The sequence below is a fragment of the Ruditapes philippinarum genome, unplaced genomic scaffold (genome assembly GCF_026571515.1).
Source record: "Ruditapes philippinarum isolate M1 unplaced genomic scaffold, ASM2657151v2 ctg3495_1_1_1_1, whole genome shotgun sequence".
Lineage (NCBI taxonomy): Eukaryota > Metazoa > Mollusca > Bivalvia > Venerida > Veneridae > Ruditapes > Ruditapes philippinarum.
Window position 1 is genome coordinate 275,807 of NW_026853797.1, and position 21,290 is coordinate 297,096.

The window sequence follows — 21,290 nt, forward strand, 5'->3', positions numbered from 1 at the left end:
AGGGTATTTTAAGCAAATTGAGTAATTGATAATGTATACTTTGGCTGAATTATTTATTAAATTGATATTACTATGCGCTTTATCTGTACTAGATTGTAACATATCACCTACCTCATTTTGTCTTTTTTAAAACGTCTCATCAAATGCATTATATCCCATTATCTTTAGCTTCATCATCATCATTACTCCTCCTTACTATCACATCTTTGCATATTTTGTCACTAAGAGTACGTCACAAACATCACTTTCACTCATTATAAGATCGCTTCATAGCATTACGTCTGATCATAATTGCACTTGTAATTGTTTTACTTTTTATCTTGTATTACATTTCAGACTATTGTACAAAGCTGACAGAAGCTTGTCTTTCCAGTCAGGGAGTGAACTACTTCGAATACTCAGGTTACAATCGCTTGCATCATGACCACAGGGGTTTGAAACAAACTTTTTATGTTCTATATAGGCTATATACTATAATAAGATATACGGTCTCCAACAGAACAAAAAACATCATGCCGAACAAACAAGACCACTGCTGCAAGAAACGACCAGATCACAGTTATCTCCTTTTCGTCGCCATTGAAAAGGATCAATCCCAGCGTTAAAGCTTTTTATTTCATTAAAATCACTAAAATATTAAAGAAATGACGAAAAGTTTCACAAAATGCCAATATTTTCAATCCATGTCGTTTTCGACGTCCATTCTATTCATGTATACAAACACGATTACGAAATAAACAGAAAATGGCTAAAATTTCCACATACGTTCCTTAAACAAACTCTTTTTCTTAACTGAACGAAAGTCCATTGGGGGCCTTATACAGTATCTTAATATACATATATTATATAGGCCGATTATGTAAAATATTTGATTATGTAACTAACGCCTGTGAGCATGACCATCGGAATAAGTCAATGTCATTACGAATAGAATCATAATGGAGTTTTTATATATATTCATCATACAATGTATTTTGTCATCATAACCCCATGAGCCAATTTCTCGGACAACAAGTGATGGGGAGCCATGGCACAGCTGGGTCATTTGTTAGAAGTGTCTCTGACGTCACAATAACACGGGGGTGGAACCCCATATGAATCTCAAAAATGAGCATCGGTAAAAATGATATGTGAATTTCCGCTGCACCAGATGTGAAGCATAACATCAGATGTGACTGGAAAAATAGGCCGATCGCAGGGTAAGTTTTCATCTTTTCAAACATTTATGTAAGATTCAATCCTTTTTTAAAGAAAATCGAAATGTGATTCTACCCTCCTGACTCTCCTCTATATTACCCCTTGTTGTTTTGGTTTTCTATGCAGTCTTCATCGAGATATTCTTTCCGTCGTGGGTTCTGGTGTGTCCAAAACATGCAATATGAATGAAGAAAATGTCACTAAACGGACTCAAAAACATAGATTTCCGAAATCTCACTACAGGTCGATGCTAAACATTCAAACAAATCCTGTTTTATATATTTATTGAGATTTGGATACATACAAGGGAATCGCTGCTCAAAATTGTATTTGAGCTCCAGATGTGCTGAAGAGATTCATACGTGCATAGCATGAAAAATTTGCAACAATCTAGAATTTATTCTATTGTGTATCATTCTGTAATAAATACTTTTATCCGAAATAGACACATTTTCACGAGACGAGCTTGAATAACATAGTATCCATATAGAAAGAGATATAAGACATTCTGCATACGAAAGGTTTTTAAAATACGTAGATATGGTGGGAAGGCCTTGCTTTTTTGACTTATTGACGTTGTGTGTATTGCAATATTTCCCTTTTTATGCCACCATGCATTTATTAATTAATTAATTAATTAATTAATTAATTAATTAATTAATTAATTAATTAATTATTCACTCGACTGCACTGCTTAATAGGAGAGTAACGTGAAGCGTGTTTGAATTTGTTATGATGCTGTAAGAAAGTTAGTGATAAACTTTTAAAAAAAAGATCAAAGAAGATTTGCATATTTATTTTCCACATTAAGAAACGTCCCTGTAGAATATTTACATGGTTCACTTCATGCCCACAGTCGCAATTATGGGTCAATGCCTATCTGAATTTTATGCCTGCTCTGTAATTCTTTGAATGGTTTTAAAGAAACTTTAACATATCTTAACCGTTTTGAGCGGACATGCGTAGCTCATAATGCACATAGACTGTTTCCTGAAAATGTTCATGTACGCAAAAAGATCACTAAACTTACATTGTATTCTCCGCTTTATAACTGTTATTATCCCCCGCCGAAAAAGTTCGGCGGGGGATATAGAAATAGTCTCCGTCCGTCCGTCCGTCCGTCCGACCTTCCGTCCTTCCGTCCGTCCTTCCGTCCGACATTTTTGTCCGGAGCATATCTCTAAAAGTATTTGAGTTATCAACTTGAAACTTCATAGGTGGATAGACCTCATTGAGGAGGAGTGCAGAGCACAAGAATGATAACTCTACCCTGCATAATTTTTGAGTTATTGCCCTTTGTTATTTTTCAAAATTGATTTTTGTCCAGAGCATAACTCCAAAAGCCTATGAGATATCAACATGAAACTTCATAGGTGCATAGATCTCACTCAGGAGGTGTGCAGTGCACAAGAATGATAACTCTACCTTTCATAATTTTTGAGTTATTGCCCTTTGTTATTTTTCATACCTAATTTTTCACCTGAGTGGAGCATAACTCAAAAAGTGTTTGAGATATCAACATGAAATGTCATAGGTGGATAGATCTTATTGAGGAGGAATGTTGTGTGCGCAAGAATGATAACTCTTCCCTATACAATTTTTGAGTTATTGCCCTTTTTTTTCATGCTATTTTGTCCAGAGCTTATCTCAAAAAGTATTTGAGGTATCAACTTGAAACTTCAAAGGTGGATGGATCTCATTGAGGAGGAGTGAAGTGCTTAAGAATGATAACTCTACCCTGCATTATTTTTGAGTTATTGCCCTTTGTTATTTTTCAAAATTAATTTTTGTCCAGAGCATAACTCAAAAAGCCTTTGAAATATCAAAATGAAACTTCATAGGTGCATAGATCTCACTCAGGAGGTGTGCACTGCCTAAGAATGATAACTCTACCTTTTATAATTATTGAGTTATTGCCCTTTGTTATTTTTCATACTTAATTTTTCAATTCAATTTTTTTCTCACAAAGTATTTGAGGTATCAACTTGAAATTTCATAGGTGGATAGATTTTACTGAGGAGGGATGCAGCACACAAGAATGATAACCTACCCTGCATTATTTTTCAGTTATTGCCCTTTGTTATTTTCAGCCATCAGTATTCACATAGGTTTCAAATCTGTAATCACTATAGCCATCAGTTTTCATTACCAAAAGACCTCTTAAAATGGAATTATTCTGCTCTACTACATATACATTCTTCCAATGAGCAAACACATTCGGCGGGGGATGGCCATGTTGACATGGCTCTTGTTTCAGTGGGAACTGTAAATTATAAACACTTTCGTATTTCGTTTCTTTTGTTATTTTTCAGGAAAATGGGTCGTTTTCTAGGCACAAAAAGGAAAGGTTTAAAACTTTCAAGAATAAAACGTCACGTGTATCGTGAAAAGAGGAAGTCATCAGCGCTTACATATCCTTTTTTCGCCTTTTAAATTGTCCCCATGTGTCAAAAGATTCCGCGTATCGCAGACTCCAAAGTCCAAGAATTCACCAGAAAGTGCACGTATTACTTTTTCCAGTTCAAAGAAAAAACGCTTAATATTCAATTCACAACTATTAAGTCCCATGAAATGTTCTCCACAGAAAGGATTTGCAAAGATAAATAAAGTCAGTTGCAATGAACAGATAGACATTATGGATGACATGGGTTACATAAAAAGTAACCGAGGTTTCGGGTGGGAAATTTAATTTATGGAGAGAAGCCAATCATAAATTGAAATTTTATGTTTATTAAAATTCTCATTTCTGTTTATCATGCGATAAAACAGTTATAATATATCGAACTCGACTATTATGTAGAAATATCATGACCTGGGGCGGCATCTCGGGTTTTCCTTACAGACAATGTTCTCGGCCCATATCCTGTAAAGAAAAACCTTCGATGTCGCATCAGGCCATGATATTTACACATAACAGTCTGTCGCTATAACTATAACTTGTGGAATATTAAAGTTATAGATATTTTTATGAATGTAAACATTATTAAAGAAACATATTATATGACACGATAGGTACTCATAAGAGTACTATCCGCTCTGCGTCAACATTTTCATGTACTCGAGCCTTTTAGTATTTCTAATGCTAGTATAAGCTAGTAAGCTCTGTCACTGTGGTAATCAAACACACTAATGTTACAATTAAACTTTCAGCCAAAGATGCAAAACCTATATTGTTTCTATACATTGGCTATTCAATGATTATATGGAAGAGGTCCGTAGTTTTGTAGATGGTTTTCTACATCACTTATGAATCTCTTCAGCACATCTGGAGCTCAAATGCAATTTTGAGCAGCGATTCCCTTGTATGTAGCCAAATCTCAATAAATATTTAAACCAGGATTTGTTTGAATGTTTAGCATCGACCTGTAGTGAGATTTCGTAAAATCTATGTTTTTTGAGTCCGTTTAGTGACATTTTCTTCATTCATATTGCATGTTTTGGACACACCAGAACCCACGACGGAAAGAATATCTCGATGAAGACTGCATAGAAATCCAAAACAACAAGGGGTAATATAGAGGAGAGTCAGGCGGGTAGAATCACATTTCGATTTTCTTAAAAAAAGGATTGAATTTTATATAAATGTTTAAAAAGATGAAAACTTACCCTGCGATCGGCCTATTTTTCCAGTCACATCTGATGTTATGCTTCACATCTGGTGCAGCGGAAATTCACATATCATTTTTACCGATGCTCATTTTTGAGATTCATATGGGGTTCCACCCCCGTGAATAAGTCGTGTTACAATAGATGTTAACTGTATCTCGACTATCGGGAAACTCGAACGCCGTAAACACGAATCTGGTCTCGAGGTTCCCCTGCGATAAGAATCATCTACGCACCTTGAAAATAACCAAACGACAATAAGTTTAGTAGTATATCAGAGAATCAGAAAATCGCAAAATATTGTTTTCCAAAATAATTACATGTATAAGACTTTTTGACGATATTTTAAAGCGCTGTGCCATGTGGTATGAAATAGACAGAAGAAAAAAATCAACGACATGCAAACAAGAAGAGTAAGTCTATATCATATGTGTATTAAACGCGTTTTAAAGGGATTTAACTCTCTACAATGTTTGAGCAGTACCTCCATTTTGGATAAGTGGTAACGTTAACGCTGCGCCAGCGTTAGCAGACGGCTTTGTGTAACAGCTGTAAACTCTCATCTTGATATTGACGTCATCAGACGACATTTTTACCATTACGTACACATCTTCACCTAGGTAGAAGTAAATATCAGTCATAAAGAAATAAACACCCTTAAAAAATATCACATTCACAAAATTATCCCATATACAAAACAAAAAAGAAAAAAAAGAAAAGAAACACAAAAAGTCAATAAATAATAAAAACAACAACAACAAAACAAAAACATATAATATACAAAAAACATGTCTGATGCCCATATGTGCATGAATTTATGCCCACGCGGTCACCCCAGTAGAACTACCAACCCTTAGGAAATTAACTGGATAGCCTACTGACATAAAAGAATCCAGTCCATATCGGGTTTCGAACCCAAAATGGTGAGGGCCAAGTGGTTCGAAGTCAGCAAGCCCACCAGCTTAGCCAAAGAGATTACCACGAAAACAAAATAAACACACAACATAATTATTTGTTACAACTGTAACATTATTATTCAGATAGCTCTCTTGCGTATAGTTGAGTAATTGTCGACAATGTTTATAATACAAAGAGCGAAACGTACCATGTTTTTAGCGAAAGGGGATTGCCACTTATTTCTTTAAAGAAAGTACCATCTGCAAAGAATTTAACCTGTGACGTGTAATGGGTGTTGCTGGTGATATGATGATTATGATGTACAACTGTTCGGTTTGGATGGAAACTGTTGCTAAGAGTATCTGTAAAAGCTACATCACACTCTAGTTCCACTTAAAATATACATAAAAAAAAACATGTTCCCGACTCTCTTTATGATTCTTGTCGGTCATTAGTTAAAATGTATATCTTCCCGCTAGGGGTCAGACGTTGCTATTGGGATATAAATACATATATTTAACTCAAAACGTTCTGATTTGGTACCCCATGAAACTAGCTCATTACGCCTATATATTTCCAGATCCATACAGCTTAACAAGCTTGCTAAGCATCTTTTTTGCTCATTACGCTTATGTACCTCATTACGCCTTATCTGGCTCATAACGTTTCATAATCAGTATAATTATCACCATTACGCCTCATTCAGATTATTACTCTCTTTATTAGCTCATTACGCATATACTAGATTACTTTACATCGTGCATTACCTGTATACCTCCTACACAATCGTCGGATTATCCGTCCCATTATATACTAATTTAATCTCATAACAATAAATCTATCTAGCTTTCTTTCTAACATGTGACCCGTTAACATTGATCACAATTACAATGCTTCATTGCATTTACCATTTATCTGTGTATAGTACACAGGTATATTTAGTAAAACAACAAATAAATTATGTTTATGTATCTTTGATATATCTTTGTTAACAGAGTTTCAATCCCTTCCAAAGGACCCATGTCCATCAGACAGGTGTATATTCACAGACCAGCTTATTAGCTGCGAGATCTCTACCGACGAGTGATCCCGTGACATTTAAATGTAATTGTATAAATACAAATTTAGACCAATTTAGTCAATATTTTATTGCCATTACAATTAATTCACTAGTGACATGTTTGACATACAGAACCATGATGTTCACCTGTAATTTAATCTGGGTTTGGTTATTAACAACGTGACTGTGTTATACCTATGATAGGGCTTTCCTTGTTGAAATTGACAATAACTAAAAACAACAACAACAAAGAAAACTTTTCATTTGTGAAATTTAGATCATTTGACGTTTCATAACTTTATCATCATTACGCCTTCCTCATCCCAATTATTTTTTAGTAAAACACTTTCTTAATCTAACGATTTATCATTATGCCTTGTAACACCGCACTTTGGTGTCAAACGCACTTTGGGGTTGGACCCCAAAGTGCGTCACGCACTTTGGGTTCAAATTTTGACCCCAAAGTGCGTTACACAGATACATACGCAATTTCTAACATCAGACAAACGACCGCACTTTGGGGTCATAAAAATCTAACCAATAAAAATGAATTTTAGTAATATTTTCAAGTAATATGTTGTTGTTAATGCCAAGGGTTAACTTGGCGAAATATCGTCCGAACAACTTCGACCACGACAAGGACAAAGACCACGTCTATATTTTTGCGACTTTTAATTCGGCTCCGATCACTACGACTTCGATCACGACCACGACTACGTCTTCTACACCATTAATGACTACGAGTACAGTTATGACTACGATAACGACTACAACTTATACGACTACCTACGACTTTTAGGAATTCGCCACAAACGATATTTTACAAAATAAAGATCGCGATATTGAAAAAAGACGTGGAATGGTCAAAGTATTTGCTACCGATTCATTTCCGACGTTTTTATGTTTGTACTATCCTTAGTTTTCTTGAGGCTGCTAGGCTGCTGGGTTGCTAGTGTCATGTGGTCGATATTCGTGTTTTTGAATATCGTTTTTATGTATCATTTTGTCCTTGTATTTGTATATATATCTCTTGTATTTGTCTGTTTACAGTCCGATATACAATCCATTATCCCATATCATTCCTATATCATTCCATTTCATCATCTCATTATAACAACTAATTTCTCATATTTCATTTTGACATAATTTGCATGCCGGGCCTCAGTTTTTACAAACTTCCCGGAAAATCCACCTCACGCATGCGCACTTTGATATAAATATTTCTCTTGGTTTGCGCCAGAAATTGTCATCTTATTTATTTATTTATTTATCAAGGCGTATGTTTATGTCCTTACAGGTAATTTTTGTTATTCATTATGTTTCATTATCATGCATATTTCCATTGATCGTTTATGTATTTCGGATCTGTATTTATAAATGCACTTTGATATAAATATTTCTCTTGGTTTGCGCCAGAAATTGTCATCTTATTTATTTATTTATTTATCAAGGCGTATGTTTATGTCCTTACAGGCATAAACAGACCATTCATACATCTGAAAAGGACCATACGACACTAGGCTGCTAACTTCACAAATTTCGAAGCGTCAGAATGAAAAAAAGATGTTATGATAAAGTTCAACATCTTAAAAAGCAAAGATCACGATATTGAAAAAGAGGCATGGAATGATATAAAGAAGTGATACTTATGTATTTCCGAACATTTTCATGTTTATACTATTCTTAGTTTTCTTTAGGCTGCTAGGCTGTCAACTTCAGGCTGTTAGGCTGCCAACTTTAGGCTGCTAGGCTGCCAACTTCAGGCTGCTAGACTGCCAGGCTGCCAACTTCACGAACATGCGACAACATTTGATCACTTATATCGTCTACTAATACATAAACAATCATTAAGATATTTGCACACTTGAGAAACGTCTTATAGATTTGCGAATAATTTTCTTTATATTTGAAATCATTGCTCTGTCAAATTAAAAGATTTACCAAATTTCAGCGAAAAAAAATAAGGCAAATTATACAAGTACTTGCGCTCTCGAAATACTTTATAGATAAGCAAATTACAATGTAATGTCTTTATATTTGAACTCATTGTTCTGTCCCAATCAGTCGTATATAATGTCTTTCATGACATTCAAATATAATACTCATACATATCTATGTAGTATATTTAATGCGGTTACAAACCACAAAAGAAGAAAGCAAACTTACTTTACAGGGTCAAGACGATCATATATATATATGAGCCTTGTCATGACAAAACCAACATAATGGGTTTGCGACCAGCATGGATCCAGACCAGCCTGCGCATCCGCGCAGTCTGATCAGGATCCATGCTGTTCGCTATTATTTTCTCTACTTGTAAAAGGGTTGGTAAGCGAACAGCATGGATCCTGATCAGACTGCGCGGATGCGCAGGCTGGTCTGGATCAATGCTGGTCGCAAACGCACTATGTTGGTTTTGTCATGACACGGCTCATATATATTATTCAAAAATTAGGATTCAAGAAAATCAGACGGTTTTACATCAACCTTAAAGATCCATAATATGAGCCGCGTCACGACAAAACCAACATGTAAGGTCTTCTTTAAACAATATAAAGTCAAATGCCCTAACCCAAGCAAAATATCTAGGAGATTTGGCATCGTCGTTTTTAGACCGGGATGTAGCGCCGATATATCTGTACTATATCTTACCGTACCGGGGCTCTGCCGGGACTCTACCGGTGATTGTCGGCACTCTATCTGACCGTACCGGGGCTCTGCCGGGATCATCCGGGACTCTGCCGACATCATCCGGGGCTGTGTTAGCATGGATCTCAGCTTTTATGATCTCTTTGATCGAAGACTTAACAGCGTTTGAATACCGTGTTAGGTCATCCGTCGTCCACTTACTGTCTGCATTATCCGTAATTTCAACTTCACTCTGCATGGATGGCCCGGAGTTAATCCTGGTTGTTATAAGTATGGACATTGGGTATCGCCGTAGTGCTACCGGGGTTATTGCGACTGCAGCAATATTTTCATCCCGATCGTCTGGGGTGGTCCTGCATGGCTTTGCCGGGATGCTGGTGAGAACGCTACTTAAATCGGTACTTTTAATCCCTATGGAAACCTTTATAACTGGCTGATGCATTACTGTTGATCACAGAAATAAGTGCAATTAACATATGAAAAGTTGAGACATTTATCGTTAACCGATTTGGACATTTATGAGCACCTAATTTGTTGCGACATTTTTCGTCAATTTTTGGACATTTATCGTTAAAGGAGTTTTGGACATTTATCGGCGATTGAGAAATTTATCGTCAATTTTTGGACATTTATCAAATTTAACAAATTAGGTGCTCATAAATGTCCAAATCGGTTAACGATAAATGTCTCAATTTTTAATTTGTAATTTATTGTATTGGATACTGTAACAGTCTATCCAACTAACTCGTGATTTTACCCTCTGGTTTACCCCCACGTAAAATGTATCATTCATTATTGTGCATGGCCAGTTGCAGATCCGGATATATTGAGGTATAATAATATAAATGTTTAAACAAGAGCGATCAGTAATCACATGTGTCGCCTCATGATGGCCAATTTCATGTTGGGACAAATTTTGTGACAGACGGACAGACAGACGGACAGTGCACAACTAGACTTGGTACTGATCATTCCTGTAAAGTTTGGATAAAATTGCACCAGTAGTTTATGAGGAGTAGTCTGGACAAGCTTTTGCGTATCTGGCAACACACAGAAAAAAAACACCTTTTTATCAAAGGGCCATAACTCGGCCAAAAATCATTCAACCGGAAAACCAGTGCAATATGCGCAAGGACTTGAGCTACAGATCAATCCTGTAAAGTTTCATTGAAATTGCATGAGTGGTATAAGAGAAGTAGTCCGGACAAACTTTAAAAATAAAAATTATTAAAGGGCCATAACTCTGACAAAAATCATTGAACCGGAAAATGCTGACAATATGCACAACTAGACTTGGTACTGATCATTCCTGTAAAGTTTGGATGAAATTGCACCAGTAGTTTATGAGGAGTAGTCCGGACAAGTTTTGTGACGGACGGACAGACAGACAGACAGACAGACAGACAGACGGACAGACAGACGACGGAGAAGTGATCCCTATATGTCGCCACTACTCCGTAGAGGCGACACAATGACACCATCATATAGCAATTATAATGTTACTATTCGAATACTGTGTAATATTTATTTTAATCTGTTGACAAAAACATTTCTTCTCCATTCGACAAACGTTATTTTGAAATTATCACAACTTGTCAATGAATATTTTCATCTTTAAACTGTTTTTACCCATACATTAACTGGTTTACACTTGGTTATGTCTTGGTTGCAACTTCGGTAATGTACTGATGCCATTTCTTACGGTCTTCTGTACCATATATCTGCAATCTCGTACCAACAAAGGGCATCAGTAGTACGAATTATGTAATTATTGTATATTTTATTGAACAGATCACCTATAATAGTGATTTTAAGGGTGATTTGCTATTCAAACCTTTCTCGGGTAAGTCGAGGAAGACTTTCAAATATGAATACTAATTCTACACTTGAGTTCACCTTGACCAAGGCGTCCTCAATTCGTCCTTAAGGAAGCCTTTCCCGAGTTTGAGTGGAGGTTGAGTTCGAGTGACGACACTGAATATAGCTATAAGTGTAGAGTAACGCAATGCAGATGTTAACAAGATATGTTTGTAAAACATTTATGCCCCCTAAACATAGCCAATTATTTAATATTATAACATTATATTTTTAAATGTGTATAAAAATGCATAGTACATTTGTTATGGAATACATGTATATCATTGCCATGGGGCAGAACCAATATGACCCATGGGGCAATGAATTGAGTAAACCCTGTAGTTGTCAATGAGACAATGTTACACACAAAATATCTTCTAAAAACAAGCTTTTCATGGTGAGGTCACTGTGACCTTTACCGTTGACCTTCTGGCCCCAAAATCAATAGGGGTCATCTACTAGTCATGACCAACCTCCACACCAAATATGAGGACCATCAGCCAAAGCATTGTCTAGTTATTGAGCGGAAATGGCATGGTCTACGGACCGACCGACCGACATGGGCAAAGCAATATACCCCCACTTCTTCGAAGGGGGGCATAATAACTTATTTTATTTGACTTTTTTATCGTTGGTACCGGTTGCCCATATGACCAACGCCCCCTGAAGATTGTTAGTATATTATTTTTCGGTGCATGATACAGAAGACGCCCCGTTCCAGAGGCGACCCTGGTTCTTGCAAAGCACCAGTACAATGCACTTCGGTTTAACTTATTTTTTTCCCTTTTAATAGTAAGTGAGATAGACTGTATCCAACAATCAACTTATTTTCAAATACACTTTTAAACTTTTTTTAACAATCTCACAAACATCCCGCTAGAGTTCCGGTGGTCGGTCGGGTGATCCAGGAACAACTGGGGTACGTCCGTAACTCTGTCGGCAACGTCCGGGATGATCAAGGGCTCTGCCGGGACTCTACCGGTGATTGTCGGCACTCTATCTGACCGTACCGGGGCTCTGCCGGGATCATCCGGGACTCTGCCGACATCATCCGGGGCTGTGCTAGCATGGATCTTAGCTTTTATTATCTCTTTGGTCGAAGACTTAACAGCGTTTGAATATCGTGTTAGGTCATCCGTCGTCCACTTACTATCTGCATTATCCGTAGTTTCAACTGGACTCTGCATGGATGGCCCGGAGTTAATCCTGGTTGTTATAAGTATGGAAATTGGGTATCGCTGTAGCGCTACCGGGGTTATTGAGACTGCAGCAATATTTTCATCCCGATCGTCTGGGGTGGACCTGCATGGCTTTGCCGGGATGCTGGTGAGAACGCTACTTAAATCGGTACTTTTAATCCCTATGGAAACCTTTATAACTGGCTGATGCATTACTGTTGATCACAGATATAAGTGCAATTAACATATGAAAAGTTGAGACATTTATCGTTAACCGATTTGGACATTTATGAGCACCTAATTTGTTGCGACATTTTTCGTCAATTTTTGGACATTTATCGTTAAAGGAGTTTTGGACATTTATCGGCGATTGAGACATTTATCGTCAATTTTTGGACATTTATCGTCGTTTGGACATTTTTCGACGTTTGGACATATATCGGCGCTACACATGTTGTTCGCTATCAGTATAGAGTTGGTACTAGAGATTACGATTACTTGCGACCACCGGCGACTTGTAAAACGGACGATCATCAGCGATTGTCTGCGACCAAAACCATTTTTGCACAGATAAATTTACTTTTGCGAGTATCGTAGACAAGTCATCATTGACAATCGCACGACAGGTCATAAGTTAACGTACGATGGTCTCAAGATTGCCTGGGATTACTTACGACTACTCTTGACATAACATGCGATCACCTACAACTTGTCGTACGACCATCACACGATTACTAAAGACTACTTAAGATTATCAGTGACTAGTGGCAATTTATAAAGACTGTCGTAAGATTGTCGTACTTCCGAACGACCATCGTGCGACAGCTTTAAGACCTTATAAGATCACTATAGCGACCTGTTTGATCGCAAGGAGGTTTTTGTGCAAGCTCAAAAACCTCTCTACGACTGAAATTGGTCGTGGGACCTAAATAAGATAACCTGCGACTGTCAAAGATCACCGATGACCGTCGTAAGACGTTTTAAAGATTGTCCGCGACCAAAGGTCACAGGTGATCGTGAACGTGTCTTCACTGGTCGTAAGCTCTAATGTGACTGGTGCTTAAGCGAACCCATTATGTTGGTTTTGTCATGGCACGGCTCATTTTAACTGTGAAAAGTACATTCATTTTTACTTAGCCTCATTTAGCGTTTGTTTATTTTGTTTTGCTTTGTATTTTTTGGGAATGGACTTAAATTGTGTGTCGCTTTTATCACTTTGAATTTTCAACTTTATTTTTTTTTGTAATATGATTGTCAGCTTATCGTTTATTCTATTACTTCAGGGGTCAGTCACTAGAGGCAATCTTCTGAGAGACACATTTGGACTAGTAAGTTAAAATTAAAATATTTTTCATCATTATTATTATTATCATTATTATAATTATTATTATTATTATTATTATTATTATTATTATTATTATTATTATTATTATTATTATACATTCTGTAGTAACTAGAATATAATCTGACTGACTACAATCATACTATTACAAATCGCAATATTTGAAATGTAATGTCATTGTACGTCACGTTTTATGAAGAAACACTCGGAACACCTCAGGCGACTTTTAAGAAGTTACGGAGTTGCCGGAGAAACCCGAGTATTTACGATTGTAAAAATAACCCCAAACGAGCAAGAAAGCCTTGCAGATCAATGAATGTTTTGCAAATATAACTATCAAATTACTACTTTAATTTATAATGATATTTTTCCATTCAATGTTTGTTATTATACGTTGAGATACACGTTTCAAATGTCGGTAATTATATCAATTTGAAAAGTATATACTATTACATGGCATTTAAACTGTACAATATATTTAACGGAGCAAACAATAGCGTGCACACGTTTCATATAAGCTAAAATGATATTTTATTTTGTGGGATTTTAATTTTACAAAAGTTAGCAATTGTTAGTATGAAATAACTGGTAAATAAGGATATAGAATAATGAATCCACTGGTAAGTTTTATTATTCCGGCTTTATAAAACCAGTAGATATTTAAATGTAAATTTTACACTCATTTCGACTTTATTTCATTTATTTTTAACTTCCTTTTTGTGTGGATGTATTATTATTGTCTGATCTTTTTTTAACTTTGAATGTTTAACTTTATTTTGTGAACCACTATTGATATAAGCACGATTTAAATTAAAGAAACTGAAGCCTATATATAAGCGATATGGTATACTTATGTAAAAACAGATCAGAACATGCCATTTTCGATCATAAGTAAAAGAAAATATGCAGCGCATGACTATAAATAGAAGAAAACAGTTATACAAGAACTTGATCTGTTTGAGTTTTTAATGAGACTATTAAGCGCGTGTTGCTTGTGTAGATAAATCATGTGGCGATCTTTTTACAGCCGCCACCCTCCACCAATAAGACCGATATTTGTATATTAAATTATGCAGTGCTCACTGTTTTATAAGCAGGAAGTGACTTTATGTGACTTTATTTATTTATTTTTTTTAAATTTATAAACAAAGACTCATGGCCCTTAAGGGCATAAGAGTGAACAATCAAGCAAAACAAAAATAATAATACAAACATGGTATAGAAGTAAATAAGTAAATAAGGAAAAAGTGAAGAAGTAAGTTTTACACACGCAACACAAAAAAACACTACAATGTGTTTTGTTAACTAAAGACTATGTCGCTTAAAAAAGACTATTAAAATTAAGCATAAAATGGATTGGGAGAAACTCTTCCTGGTCGATAATTTCATTTTCTATACGTTTATTGATTTCTGAGCTACGAGTATTGTTTATTTTACGTAAAGAACATTTATTATTTATGATTATTCCTTCAGCCGTGTAACTTTAAATAATCGGTAAATTACTTGCCCTTGAATTGAATAGGGTTATATCTAATTAATTATAATGCCCCCCCCCCCCCCACAAAAAAGAAAATATTGTACAATATAAACTTTGAAAATTTTCACCGTTAACATTAGCCACAAGAACAGAGACACCAGGTTGCACAGTCGCTTTTAATCGTAGTTAACGTTTGTTGTCGTTTCCAGTATATGAGCCGTGTCATGACAAAACCAACATAATGGGTTTGCGACCAGCATAGATCCAGACCAGCCTGCGCATCTGCACAGTCTGATCAGGATCCATGCTGTTCGCTTACAAACCATATAACATGTAGAGAAACTGATAGCGAACAGCATGGGTCCTGATCAGACTGCGCGGATGTGCAGGCTGGTCTGGATCCATGCTGGTCGCAAACCCATTATGTTGGTTTTGTCATGACACGGCTCAATTATAAAATATCATATTTCTACAAGTGTTTGATTAAATGCGGATTAAACCACAATTTCATTTGTTTTCTTATTACAGGCAGCAACACAACGAGATTTCATTCGTCATCATAATGAGGTATTGTTATGTCATTATTAAGTATTGATATGTCATTATTAAGACTTAGTATTGTTGCCAATCATTTATAATTGAATGCTGCATATGTCTATATCAAATTTCCAAAAAATAACTTACTTAAATATGACAGATTTTAAGCATGAAATTTTAGGCATATAATACGTAGCGACAAAAATATGGACACGAGAGGCAAAAACGACAATGGCAAATGGAGTGGTTTTATTCCGGGGTGGTGGTGGGAGGAGGGTGGTGGTTGTGTAGATAATATTGGTAATATGTATATCCTATTGCTTTTCGTATTTTTAAAGGGTGACAATCTTTTAAGAGAAAGACGATAAAAAGAGAAAAAAGTCATGTGAGTCAATGTCATGCTTCATGCAGTTTATTATTTTTTAGAGGAACGAAAATATTGAAATTGAAGAGCTGGGCAATGTCGTTAGCACAGACCAAGTTAGTGTAGACATGAACACGAATAAGAGTCAAGCAAAAGAACAGACAGTAATTATTTTTCATTATTTTTAACCCAACCCCTTTGCCGACTTAATATCTGAATAGTCAAAGAACCACTTGCACCTCACCGTTGTGAGTTCGGATCCCCCACAGACTTTAAACTCTTTGACGTGAAAAAGCTATTAAGCAAGCTACCGGAAGATTCATGTTCCTACTCAAATAAACAACAACAACAAAAAAAAAACAAAAACAAAAAACAACAACAACAACAAACCAACAACAATTTATTATTTTATTTCATCTAATTGATGTTTATCTAAAGAAAAATAAAATTAAACTTTGAAGTACATGTAGTTGCACAGCCATCCTATGTATATTTCTACAAAATCAAAGTTCTACATATACATACAATTATAATGTGTTATGAATATTTCGTTTTTACGTAACAGGTCGTCTTCGTACTGAAATGTTTGATTCTCGTAACAGTATTTTTGGCATTACTTATCGGAACGGCTGTAATTGTTGTTGAGGCCAATAAGGATGATGATCCTAGTGAGTACTTTACAATTTTACTAAACTGATTTTTTGTAATAGTGTTAAATGATGAAAGCCTCCGTGGTCAAGGGGTTAGAGTCGATGACTTCTAATCCAGTTACTTCTCTGTCGTGGGTTCGATCCCCGGGAGATGCTTTGGTACTTTAGCGCGGAGGAAGGTAGTCTAGTACTGGTGCAACTCTCCAGGAACGATGGTTAGGAAACTACCCGCTTATATGACTGAAATACTGTTAAGAAAAGGCGTAAAATGAAACAAACAAAAAATAAACTAACAAATAAAGAAAGCCAAAGATTTAAGTAAGACGCACAAGAGCCTCACATTGGGTAGTGTAAACTATCTTAAAAAATTTACACAAGAGCCTCACATGTGGCTATGTAATCTGGAGGAACCCAAGGTCTTAGTAAGACGACAAAGGAAAACCTCACATGTGGCAGTGCAAACTGAAGGAAACCCAATGTCTAAATAAGACCAAACATGAACCTCAAAAATGGCCGTGTGAACTGAAGGAAACCTAAGGTCTAAATAAGACCACTCAAGAAAACCTCACATATGACCGTGTAAACTGAAGGAAACCCAAGGGTTACTAATACCACACAGGAAAATCATATGTGGTATTATGGTATTGTAAACTGAAGGAAAATCCAAGAACGTAGTAAGACCACACAAGAGCATAACATACTGATGTTCGTTCTTGTGGTTGATAAATTGCAGAACAGATTTTCGCTTTTAAATACTCATTTATCAAATTCTTCAAGTTTTACAAAAGTAAACTCATGAAACCGATGATAAGTCAAAATGCAATGCATTTTTTTCTCAATTTTTTCCAATTTTTAAGAATGCCGACATCGATGAAAAGCTGACATTATTGGCTTCTATCCATTTAAATGCGACAAGAAAATAAACCTAAAATTGACAAAAATGGTCCCCTGTGTAGAAAGTATAAACTTGTGTTATTAATTCAGACATGCAGTGGCTCAGTTTTCAATATATTAGCCGTGTCACGACAAAACCAACATAATGGGTTTGCGACCATCATGGATCCAGACCAGCCTGCGCATCCGCGCAGTCTGATCAGGATCCACGCTGTTCGCTTACAGGCCCTATAACAAGTATAATGATAGCAAACAGCATGTATCCTGATCAGACTGCGCGGATGCACAGGCTGGTCTCGATCCATGCTGGTCGCAAACGCATTATGTTAGTTTTGTCGTGACGTGGCTCATACATTGTTATTTTTGCAGCATCAAGAGGTCGAGTATTCACTGAAAGACCTCAAGGTATGTATAAATATATTATTTGTTCCTATAATGAAAAAGGTCCATGCTAGAGTTAAATTTATTTTATATACCTTGGATAAGAAACTCTTCTGTATGTGTGATATCTGCAACATAAAGCACAGACTAAAATGATACTGCATGTCATAGTTTTTTTATGAGTGAATTCAGATTTATTATCCTTTTCCTGTGGATTTTAGAATAGTTAATACACAATTAGTTTAATTGTCAGTTATGTAAGAATCTTTATTACAGATTCACTCTTGAGTCAGTTTTTAGCACCATTTTCACCAAATAATTATAAAACATTTTTCTGAGTTCTGTCTCAAATCTCAGATTTTCATTGGTCAGTGTACATTCTGGAAAAATTTCTGACCAATCAAATACCTTACTTTTCAAGGGTATTCTGGATGAATTCAGTGTAGTTTCGCAAATGCCTCGGGTAGTATTTAAAGGTCGCCATCAAAACGCTTATCTGATCGCCATTCTAACGAATGACCATGACAAATACACATTTTATTGAAATATTGCTGATGGGGTTCAAAATATAATGATTTTTATCAATTGTTACTTATTTACAGAGGAATGTCCGGACAAGATAAGTGTCGTACTCGGAGAAACATACTCTATTCAATGTACATTCCCCACCAGGTTGAATCCTTCTAACGTAACGGCTATATATAAGAACGTTGCTGATGCGGTATGTTGATTACATAATTGGAGAATAAAATCCACATTAGTTATATCAAATATTGATTTTCAAAATATGTAAAGCTGACGTCTAGAATTATACCAGTACCGTCACACTTAATAAAAATAAAAATATAATCGATGCTCTTTCCGTGTTTGAAAAACGTGATGTTCTAACAGTCACCAGTCCTACTGTAATATATACAACGAACCATTCTATTCAGCGTTTGACCTGTGATGTTCTATTGGATCCTATCTTTTCCAGCGTCGTTTCTATTTCAACAGTCCAAAAGGTCATATCAAATGCACAAAGTACCCATTATAGCCTCATTTTCAGAGTCCAAAATAATATCATACTTCATTCTAGTATGGTAGTCTAGAAATCATATTTTTCTTATTGTATAAGAAGTATTAAAGTTCTGAAAAAGAGTGGTGTGGTTATCCATTGTTAAGAAAAACACTTTGTCTGTTTGATCGTACACATCTGCAAAAACAAAAATATATATCAGACTTTAAAGTGCCAAACATAAAAAGTATAAAAAAAGAAATCGACAAGCAGGGAAAACATTTAAATTCCTACTTCATAGATATTGAAAGCAATGACTTATTTTTTATCGTTTCAGAAAACATCAGATTTCAGGTGTACTATGAAAGTTAATAAAACAATCAATGTGCAATGTACATCGGTTAATGCAACTAAGTGTAGTTCAATTGGTGATGTAGAAATTCGGTTAATAGACTCTAAAAATAAAGTGAAACATACGAGGACAGTTGGTATAGATATAAAAGGTAAATTTATATTGATTTTAAAGAATAAAACATTTGGGACTATTTCTTATAAACATGCCCCTTGGCATAATACTGCGTACAGCATGACCTCGTGAAGTTCTCGACAGGTTATGGTTTCATTTAAAAGTTAACGAAAGAAACGCATATTAAAATTGCAAACATGATACATGTAAATAGTGTCTGATATTATAAAATCTATCAGACTCGACACGAAGCCTTGTCTGATAAATTTTGTAATCTCAGACACTTGCATGGTATTCTTAATTTACATTGCAACGGACACACATCGTAAAAAAGAATTTTATTTTCTTTCCGAAATGAAAATATGATAACGATTAAACGCAAAAAAGTCACACGCACTTAGGCGTTTTGACATTTGTGTTCTTTATTTTGTTTCAGTTCATGACAGAGATTTCAGTACTACAACCAAGCAGGTTTACAATGGAAATGGTTCAACATCAACATTTCATCTAAGCTGTGAAAGTAAAGGCTATTGTTTGAGCCATGATATGAAATTTGTGGAGTATAAAACAATTAAAGATATAACTGGTAAAACATTTTCTGATAAAGATTCAGATGTTCATGAAATGCTTCTTTGTCCAACTATTTTATCACATTTTCTTTTAACAGCGATTATCCGCATAGAATAAACAACACTTATTTACAAATTTAAAATTGTATGCCATATTTTAAAAGACATATCAGCAGAATGAAAAACTGAATTAAACTTTGCAGGATCTTATAACATGACAATATAAGCATTTTAAAGGAAACAAATATGAGGAACCAATGCCGCTTTCGATATTGATTCACCCCGCTATTTTTGATTATAACATGAGAAAAAAACCCTGAAATATAAAAACAAAAAACATCATTTTCTTCTTCTTCTTTTTCTTCTGCTGAATTAATTTTATCCAAGGCAGAATATATCGAAACATGTTCTATAACTCCATTGATGTTACAAATTTCGCTATTAATTCAAAGAACGCTTGTTTGTTTTCAACGACGTTATCATTGGTATAACAACGCATGATACTATTAAAGCTCTTGTGTAAGTTTTAATGTGAAATGCAATTTAACTTTTTTGTTTGTGTCTTAGAAACTATGTCCTGCAAGACAGTGTATTCCGGCGACGACGGCTACACTGTGTCATGTAACACTGAAGTCTCGAGTGATGTTATCTACCAATATGGTAACGGGTCGCATCTGTACTGTCTGTTAATGCAGGGCACAGAAGAAGTTTACAAACGAGAATTTAGTTTACCAGGTTGTAATGATTATGCAGTACAGAAAAAAGGTTGGTATTTAACAGAATATATACAATGTAGCTATTTATTATAGATCGGTACGATGAGTGATCTAATCCATTTCATTTACAATTCAAATTCGAATCGAGCTTATATTTATTAATCACATTATCTTCATTTAAGGAGCTTCATTTTATTCAGGTTCAGAGTATCATATGTTCAATGGCTTTTCTGATGTAAGAATTAATGCTTTTCCAGCAGCAGAACAACGCAAAGCAATAGCGTAAAATTTACAAATTAAGATAGATTGTTCTTACATATCAGACTGGCGTGTCCGTTAGTTTTACCTATGCCAGAAGTTTCATCTGACATGGTGTTGCCAGATGAGTACGCTCCCTTCGCAGCTCACTGAATACACTCACGTTACTTCAGACGAAGTGAGCGATAGTGAAAC

The 21,290-nt window shown here is 35.5% G+C and overlaps 1 protein-coding gene and 1 long non-coding RNA gene across 3 annotated transcripts; both read left to right on the plus strand.

The window, feature by feature from the left end:
* The first annotated feature begins 1,078 nt into the window (after positions 1–1,078).
* Positions 1,079–4,534, plus strand: LOC132737926 (uncharacterized). The gene is made up of 2 exons (XR_009626798.1): positions 1,079–1,199; positions 3,510–4,534. It is a non-coding gene; the product is annotated as an uncharacterized LOC132737926 (long non-coding RNA).
* A 9,090-nt stretch (positions 4,535–13,624) lies between these two features.
* LOC132737911 (uncharacterized) lies at positions 13,625–20,991 on the plus strand. Of its 2 annotated transcripts, none has more exons than XM_060725284.1 (9): positions 13,625–13,772; positions 15,792–15,830; positions 16,227–16,328; positions 16,730–16,832; positions 18,078–18,113; positions 18,692–18,810; positions 19,424–19,589; positions 19,989–20,138; positions 20,689–20,991. In XM_060725284.1, exons 1-9 carry the CDS (start codon positions 13,692–13,694, stop codon positions 20,928–20,930), a joined length of 1,038 nt encoding a protein of 345 aa, XP_060581267.1. In that variant the 5' UTR covers positions 13,625–13,691; the 3' UTR covers positions 20,931–20,991. The 2 variants fall into 2 exon arrangements, with proteins under 2 accessions (XP_060581267.1, XP_060581268.1); XM_060725285.1 differs by lacking the exon at positions 13,625–13,772 and adding an exon at positions 14,136–14,406 and having other exon boundaries at positions 20,689–20,984.
* The last annotated feature ends 299 nt before the right edge of the window (positions 20,992–21,290 follow it).